At 35.3% G+C, this 10,255-nt stretch overlaps 1 protein-coding gene across 1 annotated transcript; it reads left to right on the forward strand.

Moving 5' to 3' along the window:
• Window positions 1-52: 52 nt before the first annotated feature.
• LOC104071509 (transcriptional repressor CTCFL-like) lies at window positions 53-9,747 on the forward strand (the record flags this gene model as incomplete). The annotated part of the gene is made up of 7 exons (XM_009580776.1): window positions 53-591; window positions 1,652-1,796; window positions 3,511-3,681; window positions 4,161-4,294; window positions 6,236-6,356; window positions 7,654-7,803; window positions 9,587-9,747. Coding segments are annotated over 7 exons (1,421 nt in total), but the record flags the coding sequence as incomplete, so codon positions are not given.
• Between the last annotated feature and the right edge of the window lie 508 nt (window positions 9,748-10,255).

Genomic DNA, 10,255 nt, shown 5'->3' on the forward strand with positions numbered 1-10,255 from the left:
TGTCCTGAAAGTCTGTGATTTGCCCTCGTTTTTAACCTTGCCTTTTGAACAGGTTCGCTCAGCAGCGTACGTGGCCTTAGGGCTGCTGGAGCCTTTCATCAAAATCGGGGGTACAGACAAAAAAGGGACAGAAGAGGAGAGGAGTGTGACAGGGACAGGATAACCCGAGTGAAGGAGAGGAGCAGTGCCAGTGACCGCAGCGCGGGACTCGACATGGGGACGGGGGCAAGTGACCCCCCAGAGTGGTCCCTGTCTCCTGAAGAGGGTGAAAAACACTTGCTGTCACTACAGACAGTGTGTCTGCAGGCAGAGGAGGAGGACTTGGAGGGAGTCTGCCAGATAACTGCCCACCCGCAGAAGGGGGTGGCCATGGCAGCGCTGGCCGGGGCAGTTGTGGTGCAGACGGTGGTGCAGCAGGGGCAGGGTGTGCTGCACAACGTGCCAGCAGGCATGGGTGTAAGTGTGCGGGAAGGTGTCTGTATTTTTTATGACTTAGGGCTGATGCAGATTAACGTTTTGCAAGAAAAAGGGCAAGCAAAGAGTTCAGAAAGCAAGCCAACAGAGAAACCACCAGACATGCTACTGACTGAGGTACAAGTTCTGGATGTGGTGAAGATGTCAATACATTAGCTGTTAGCTTGTAATATCACACTGATTCGGTTCTGACTTGATTATTATTTTTTCTAGGTGTTCATATTTGTTGGACTTAGGTATCTAAGCCTTTGTACAGCTTTTTATAATTTCATCCTATGTTTAAAAAGGCAGACTAAAAATTTAGCCTTTCTAGATGACTAATCTGTTAAAGTTCAGACAAGTTTTTAATTCAATTCGCCAGTTTGGTGCTATTTGGTTTGACAGCCTGGATCTCTTAAGTAGCCTTAGACAATTTCCCTTCTCCTGCATTAGTACAATACAGCAGTCGTCGTCAAAGCTGGATGTGTAATATGGTCTCATTTGAAATGCATTTTATTAAAAGGACATGCAAACATTGGTATTTATCCTGTGCTAGGTATTGGTTTTATAATAAATTTTTTTTTTTCTTTTAAAACTCATGTGCCACCCTAGATAATTTCTGAAGTATGGTCATATTTAAGTTTTATTTAATGCAGAAAGTATCACAACCTTGTTAATTGCCATATGACAAAAATATATAAGCATTGCAATTAGGCTGCAAAAGTCCTATATTAGTTTGGTAAAAAATTGCGAGCGTACTTTCTTGTCATTTTCTTTTAAAAGGTAAATGTTCTGAACTTAAAATGTTTTTAAAAAATGAGGATACAAGTTTCTGTGTTCTGAGTGCTGTAATCTTAAAATGATACTCTGAAATTTTATATAAAATTTTGAAGAGCTAGGGCTCAATTTTAGTAATTGTTAGGCTGCTGTATGTTAAATGCAAATTTTTTGTTGCAGTTTTGTCCATCACATTTAAGGCTAAAAATGAAATTGAATTAGTAGCTTGCCTCTTGTTGATAGCTCAGTTGTTTTTGCTACTAGCGACTACCTTTGATTAGGGAAGTTGAAAAATGTTTTCTTTTTTAAATAGATTGATGGAGATAATGATGTCATTGCATTTGAAAATAAGGTTCAGCAACGGACCCCATCTGAAGAGGGGGGAGGAGAGGAACTTTTTTTCACTCTTGGGGGAAAAAAGAGCCAGAGCTGCAAAGCCAGTGATGATTTGGCAGACTCGTGCGATGAAGGTAAAGAGCAGGAATATGCAACTCCATCAGAACAAACAGTTGTAAGAAATCCCAAGAATCTAAAATTTCAGATTTGTGCTCCACATCGGAAAAAAGGTAAAAAGTTAATAATCTTTGTAGTTCATTTTTAGATAACATATGTTAAGTTAGATTTTGAAATGAGGTTGAAATTTTATATTAAATATTCACAGTGTTAATTGTTAAGTTTAAATTAGGTTAAATCTAACATTCTGTGGAAATTTGGAAGAAGGAATAATACCCTTCAGCCTGAAGTGATAAAAGATACTTCTTCAGGCTGATGTCATCTGTGTTGCATTCAGGAGAGACATTTTGGATGGCATTTAAAAATAAATGGTCTTTTGAACAGTATGTGGTATTTGAAAGCTCCAGGGAGATTTCAAAGTTAATATTGTGTATAAATGTCTTTGACTAAACCTAGTAATTTACTTAGTCTTTCTTAGTTCCCTCATTCAGCTTCAAAATGTGCTTGGGGGGTTATGGAGGAGCTTAGAGTGGTTCCAAGTTGCTGGCTGAGGTTGGTGGGCAAGTATCAATGCCTGTCAGCAAGGTAGCTCCCAGAACCTAAGTAAAAGTAACAGGAAACGGCTGGTTTAAGATTTTAGGAACGTAAAAGTATGTTGCGGAAGTTAAGGTCTGACTTACAAGAGAATGGATAAGCAACTGTTTCCCTAGAAACTGTATGTCTGTACTGTAAAAGTTGGATGACATCAGTAATGTTGAAGACTCTGTAAATGTGTGTGTCATCGTATCTGGATATTAAGATATCTTGGCTGAGGTTGTTTAAAGTATGGCTATTGTACCAATTGTTTATGTCCCTTGTTTTAGTTACTGCGTTTATAGGAAGCACATTTGAGCAGCTTTAACAAAGCTAACAATGTTCTTTTGTGTGGGCATGAATCCACAATGAATAAATAACAATAAAGTGGTTTTGTTTGCTGTTATTGAAGTGAAATGTTAGCTGCACATCTCTCTGTGGTATAAAGCATTGTATAAAATATATTTTGGTCTCAGCATGAAAATCATTACAGAGAGTGCACTTGGGAGCTGAGACAACTGTTCTGGAAAGGCTCTTCAAATATGACGTATTTGCCATTTCGCAGTTTCAAATCTTCTTCAAAACTGAAAGTGTTGCACATTTACTCTTAACTTGTTAAGCTCAAAAGAAATTAATTATGCTATGCTATGAGCTTGGAAATGCTATGTAAATGTCCAGAAAGCATAACTTTATTCTATGACTTCTTCAAGGAATTGATCTTTTTTTCCTCAAATTCAACTAATAGCTGTAAAGAGGCTTTTACATCATGATTTTTTTTACATACACTTTACGGATTTAGGACTACCAGAAAGCTGAGAGTAGCCTAACCTGCGATTTCCAAATCTTTGAACAAGCTTACTCAGTACTGATTATACAGTTGTCATCAAGAAGTGCGTTGCACAGGTTTTAAGTGCCTTGATGAACCACATCTTGATGCTATCAAGAGAGGAAGTTTCATGCTGTCTTGGAGGAGTGAGCTAGGCTAGGAGTTAGGTTTTTTGGGATTAGGTTCTAAACTGTATCACTAACACATGGCACTATTCTTTGGGCAAATCACTTAAGTCTTAAATAGATACAATAATTTCTATGTGACAGCTTGATTTTTTTTAATATGTTTTGAAGTCCTTTTATGTAGAAGTATGAAGTAGTTTTACCCAAAATAGAGGAACTATATTGAAATTGGTACTATTTTTTGAAAAAGTAAAGCCATCATTTTGTGGCTCTTACGATCTAAATGTGTCTTTGTTCCCACAGGAGAAAAAGCAGTTTTCAGCTGTGGTTTGTGCACATTCACCTCACTCAGAATATCAAGTCTTAATCGTCATGTGAAAACCCATTCTGATGAGAAACGTCATGTGTGTCACCTCTGCCTTAAGGCTTTTCGTACAGCTACCCTCCTGCATAATCATGTGAACGTACATACAGGTATCTAACGTGTGAAAATACTTCATTTTACATATTGCCTGCAAAATTTAATTAACAGGCAAATGACTTTGTCTTAGAGTTGTATTCTGTGATCATTTTGTGCTCAGAAGTTTCTCTGATTTCATTTGGAGTTCCACGCTGAAAAGACGTGGTCTGTAGTTAGTAATTCTCTGTGTGTGTATTCATTTATTTTGTTAAATACCATTCTGAAAATTTTTGTCAACTGAATTGACTTCAGTTGTGCCTGATTCCTACGTGCATAATAGAATTTTTTGTGATGTTTTCATTTTGCTATATAACCATATGAAGTAAATCAATAAATTGTGTTTGTAATAAACTTTTGGTGTACATTTATTATATATAAAAATTCAGAATCTCAGAAAAGGTTCTGTTAAAAAATTGTGCATGTTGATTTAAGGCAGACTAATCGTACCATTGTGTTGTTAAATAAAATTCTAAGAAACGGTGTATTCTTACAGGGACCAGACCCCATAAATGCAGTGACTGTGATATGGCATTTGTGACCAGTGGTGAGCTTTCACGACACAGGCGCTACAAGCATACTTTAGAAAAACCTTTCAAGTGTTCAGTGTGTAAATATTCTAGTGTAGAAGTAAGTACAGCCTTACTGAATCTTTTGGGAGGTTTTGTAGGCTTTCACATGCTAAGATTTTAATGTACTGTAAAGTTACAACATTTTTGCACAAATTTTTAATCTTGAGATTCTGCTAAATTGGGACCTACCTCTGCATATATCATACTGTCTATATCATCCTTGGTTATTGTCAGATTTCTATATGCGATCAAGTCAATGCATTACAGAGGTAGTTGCAGATGTCAAGCTACAGTATTAATACTTAGCTTGTGATGCGGATATATATATGCATTCTGAATTGGGAGGAATGGCCAAACTTCTGGTTGCTGTAATACTTCAATTCTGTGAAAGAGAACTGTAGAGACCATAAAGGTAGGGAGATCTGCTGGATCCCAGGAATCAGTGGCCCATGTATAACAGCATCCAAGCAAAGACCACCAGGCTCTGCTTATGGCCTTGGACCACAATAGTGGGTTGAATTTCATTTTTCTGCTATATTACTGCAGTATTACTGCAAGATAGCTGATTACTAAAACTTTGTGGTGCCATGCATTTCATTTGTATGCACATCCTTTCATCCCCACTGTCCCACAAAAAAGGAACAAGTAATCTGAGTTCTTTGAATCCTTACTTTGTCCATGTAGTAGTGTTTATAAATTAGTTGCTTCAAATTAATATTTGTACAATTATTTAGCTTTTTAGTTACATTTTAAGGGTATTTTCTTTTTTATTATACTAAAATTGCTGCTAGACAATGTGTGTGTGAATTTGATCCTAAAACAGCATACTTGGTCCTCCTTTACACTTCATTCCATATACTGTAGGACAAGACTGGCTAATGTCTAAAATGAAGCTCATGTATTGTGTTTATATGCTTGATGATGTTTGGTTTTACAGGATTGAAATTTTCTTAATCTGGAAATAAATAAAATTAGAGACTGCCTAAGGGTTCACTTGGAAAAATTAGGCTTTCAGCCATGCAGCTATGATTGAATCACAGTCACAGTCACCTATGATTGAATCACTGTCACAGTTTAGTGGATATTCAGTATCTAAATTTTTTATGTGCTGTGTCCAGATCTAAAGCTGTAAGCAAGCCTGAACTTTATTCCATGCACCTTATCTTATTAATTAGATTTTGGATAGCTTGCATCTTTAAAAACCTTGTCAGCTTATGTTAGTGTCCTATTCTTTCCCTTGTTTCAGTAAGGAGGTATTCAGCACTGATTGCTGTTGCAGAACTCTCACTAATATTGCTGTAAGCTTTACCTGAATAAGGAGAGCTGAAGGAGCGCCCTAGTAATACCATGCATATGATTTGACTTTTGTATAGCAAAGATTGGCAATCATGTTTAATTTTATTTAAGTGAATAGTGGTGTAGATTTGACTGGATATAGCAGTGAATTCATTCAGTATGTTTGTAAATGGAGGAATTGAACATTAGGTAACTCCTAATTTTAGCTTGTATACCTACAATATTTATGTAGAACATATCAGAAGAACAGTATAAAAAAGCAGAATGAGTTAAACTTTTGCAATGAAAGTGCTTCATTGGGATTTGAAGATGAATAAAGACTTTGGTTAATGAGTTTGGTCTTTCATTTATTTTCCTGAGTATTTTCAAAGAGTTTTGTTTGGCATAGTCAAGTAGCCTGAAGGTAGTAGGTATCCCCTTCAGCTGATTTAAAAATTCTAGCTTTTATGTTCTTATTATAAAGTTTCTCCTTTTGTTTATGTTGGCAGTAAACACGGAAGTAAGATCATCTGGGGAACAGAAATATTACCTAAAACCACAACAGGCTGATTGTACAGAAAAGGGGTGGGGGGAGAGGGCTAATTCTGGGATTGATGCAATATTTAAAATTGCAATAGATGTATTTTGTAAAATTGCTTGTATTTTAATTGATTATGTCTCTAATGTAAATGTTACTGCAGAAAATTTCTTATTTTTATACTAGGCAAGCAAAATGAAACGACACATTCGCTCACACACAGGAGAGCGTCCTTATGCCTGTGACCTTTGCAGTTACGCTAGCAAAGATGCATATAAACTGAAAAGGCACATGATAACTCATTCAGGTGAGACTGACGTAATGATCAAGTCTATGTCCTTAGGCCCTTAACATTCATAGGGTTAGAGTGATCTAATTTCAGACTCTAAAATTAGCACTGTCTTCATTTGTGATTTTGAGAAAATACGTGACTGAAAAACACGTTCTCTTTAAATTGTATGGATTTGGCTATTGGAAGTCTAGCTGTACAGTGCTAGTAGTTACAGTCTTGCTGTTCTTCCTAAACTTTTTTTAATATTAGAAAAATATTTCGTTTGTGTGGTCTTGTTTTCTGTGGATCAAGTTGTCACATTTATTTCTCAATGAGTTAACTTTATCTGGAGATGCATCTGACAGGAGAGTTTAAAATGTCTGTTCAAAACACGGACATTGTTGTGGCCCCAAATTGCTAGTAACTAATTTGGTCAGCAAAGAATTAAATTGTTTTAACATTGAAAGCAATGTGTTCCAATCATGTAACGTGCATGCCTTCTGAGAAGGTAGTTAGTATCTATTATATACTTCAGGTTTAACTTAGCTCAACTATGGTATGTAATGTATGTTATGATTAGTGTTTTAGTTTGAATCCGAGTGTGGTTTGAATCAAATCTTCCAAATATCCCCACTTACCATGCTTTGGTTCATATCTCGAGGCAGTTTGGTGCAATTAAACTCAATTCTTTTTTAATGAGAGTCAACCAGAAGAGTCCAACAGTGCACGTAGTGTTATCCAGTACTGGTAGGGACTTAGTCCACAGAACCAGACTGGAGCTGGTTCAAAATCTGTGTGCACGTTGGGTCCTCAGCACCAGCTGTTTCTCTCTCCTCTTATTAGACTGCGCTAATTGCCAGTGTTGATGTAATTTTGGTGATACTCACACCTGATGCGACTTTTTGAGGCAGAATGGCAAAAAAAGAATTTACTGCTTTCTCTTCTGCCATTACCAACAGCTGGTGTTGAATCATTTTTATCATGATGTTTTTACAGCTGTTCACTTTCTCTCTTTGCACATTTGATAATTCTGCATTTTTGTATGTGAAATATTCAAGACAAAATGTAAGTTAATTAAAATAATTCCTGATTAATAGTTTAGAATTATATTAATGGCTTTACGCTTCATCGCAGCTCTGGAAACCAAGATTTTGCGTTGTAATCAGCTATGTAAACTTTTTTAGGTGCATTGTCAACTAATAGTAACATTTTCGTTGGTCTGGAGACTGTTGCTGTTAGAACATGGGTGTTGAGATCTGTGGGACTTTTGCATTTGTATCAAATAATTAGAGAGGGTTTCTAAGTGTGTGTTATTTTAATATGTTTTTTATAGGTGAAAAACCTTATGAATGTTATGTTTGCCAGGCCAAATTCACGCAAAGTGGTACCATGAAAATCCATATGTTACAGCAGCATGGAGAAAATGTGCCAAAATACCAGTGTCCACATTGTAGTACCTTTATTGCACGAAAAAGTGACTTGGGTGAGTTTAAAGGAAAACATTGAAAATGAAATGTCGAGATAATTAGAAGTGAAATCTCTGATTTTCACTGCTTACAATGATACCAAATATGTTATATATGACTTTATATCATTACAGAATATTTCTATGGAAAATGTATTCATTGTTTTACAGGTAAGTTACTCCTGCAAGGAGATGTGGTGACATCTTGTGGTTGATGCTTTAATTTGTTTAAAATGCAAAGCGGCAAACATTTACCTTTTTTTTTCTGCTCGATACCTGTGACATTGTGACCTCTGTTTTTCAGTAAGAAGGTACTTCACAAAAATCTATGTCCCAGTTGTATTGAAAAGTTTTTTCTCAAAGCCACAGAAGATAGTCAGATCTGTATAAAGCCATTTCAGTTCTCGCATTCTGCTTCTTTCTCAGGTGTAGTTAAAATGTGTATATGCATCTAGCTCTATAGGAAACTAAAATAGATTGAATGTTTTAGTATATAGTATATATATAGTATACATATAGTATATAGTGGCTTTTTGCATATAGTAAATCAGCTTTTACGTCTTAATCTAAAATTGTACTGCACGTTTAGTTGCTGAGGGCATTGTCCTTATAATTTAAAGAAATACCTGTAATTGCACTAGTTAGTAAAGTGCAAGTTAACTTTTAAGTTTGACTTCTTCAGTCCAGCAGACAATGGTTTTACTATGCTTCAAGCACTCAAAATTCTTGGAATTCTAAATTCTATTATATCAATATCAAAGATTATTTTTGGACTATATAACACTCATGAAACATCGAAGGTGATACAATAAACTCAAATGTCTCTTAGCTAGTTGGGGTCTTTTCCCAGAATGCAAAGAACAAACCATTGCATAAGTTCATCTTTGTTCTATATGCAGATAATGGAATTTTTTCCTTTGCCATAGGTATCAAACAGTATTGACATCCAGGTTGATACTGAAAATATAAATTAAAATTATAACTGAAAATACAAATTAAAATTTTTCCTTGTACAAACCACAAGTTGTATTTCAAGTTCTTGAAATACAAGCCATCATGATTTTCTGGGAATTTATACTAAATTTTTTAACTACTCTTGTTTGGAACAGTACTTGCTTCAAGTACCAGTAAAGTTGTCCCTATCCGTATATTTCATGGGTAAATTAATCATCTTTTCTAGGAAGAAAATGTTTTTGTACAGATGACAGTTTTATTAATAAATCAGTGTATTAGAAATATAGCATATTTACTGTATTTGAAGCAATATAGCTGACCAATACCAATAAAACCTGTATAAAATTTTAGGTTTCTAGAAATATATGAAAAAGCTGTGTTAAAATACCTTTAGCATCTACTTATATTTTCAAATAAAGATCCCATTGAGGTCTATTAAGTATTTGAAGGTAGAAATGGAATTGTTATTTACATATACACAATTTCTTTGTTAGTGTATTTTTGCACTTTTCATTTTAATATTGTAAATACTACTTTGGGTAGCATTTTCGAATGAATTTTTGTGAATAGATAAAAGCAGGCAGTTACCAGATTTTTTGAAAGGATTTGATTTTAATTTCTCTGGAAAGTTACAACATCTTGCTGCAACTTTAGTTATCTTAAACTAATTTGAAAAATTGCCTATTTGGCAATTTTACCCCTATTGCAGAGAACACAGAAGGTTCTTTTTTGTGTTTTCCTGTACAATGTATGCGTTACTCAGGGCTATGCACAGTGTAACTCTTGTTCAAAATTGTGGAAATCAAAAATTTACCATTAAAATTCATTGCTTTTAATAACTGTTCAGGTGTCCACTTGCGAAATCTGCATTCCTACATGGCAGTGGCAATTAAATGCAGTTATTGTGAAGCTGTTTTTCATGAGCGCTATGCTCTTATTCAGCACAAGAAGACTCATAGAAATGAAAAAAGATTCAAATGTGATCAGTGCAGCTACGCATGTAAGCAGGTATTTAAATTCACTGAAAAATTATTGCTTTTTCAATTGATGGTTTGGCAAGGTAGGGTTGGATTTGGGATTATATTTACCTTAGGAAGATAAAAACTTTTGTTACTGTAATCTAACTGAAATAGTGTAGTTAGATTTATTTGCAAGATAAATGGCTCACAAATAAACAGTAAAATTGAAATGCTGGAAAGTCTGAGGATATCTTCTCGATAAATCTTTTGTACGTGAACTGCTTAGAAGTATAAAGCAAAAGCAAACACTTTCAGTGACATTGTGATGAGAACAAAATAGAATATTTGCGCCTTAAATGTGATTTTCAGCAGTGTCACAGAAAAAATTCAGTCTGAACTGAAAATTTTATTTCAAAGAATACATTTAGGATATCATTGCTTTGGCCTTGGTATGTTGGAATGTACCATTGCTCCATTCTGATGATTTTCTCTGCTAACCTTAATAAGGTTAGGAGGAAAACCTCTGACCTTCTCCAGGCTTGGGGAAGAGTGGCTGG

Source organism: Fulmarus glacialis, unplaced genomic scaffold (genome assembly GCF_000690835.1).
Source record: "Fulmarus glacialis isolate BGI_N327 unplaced genomic scaffold, ASM69083v1 scaffold29156, whole genome shotgun sequence".
NCBI lineage: Eukaryota > Metazoa > Chordata > Aves > Procellariiformes > Procellariidae > Fulmarus > Fulmarus glacialis.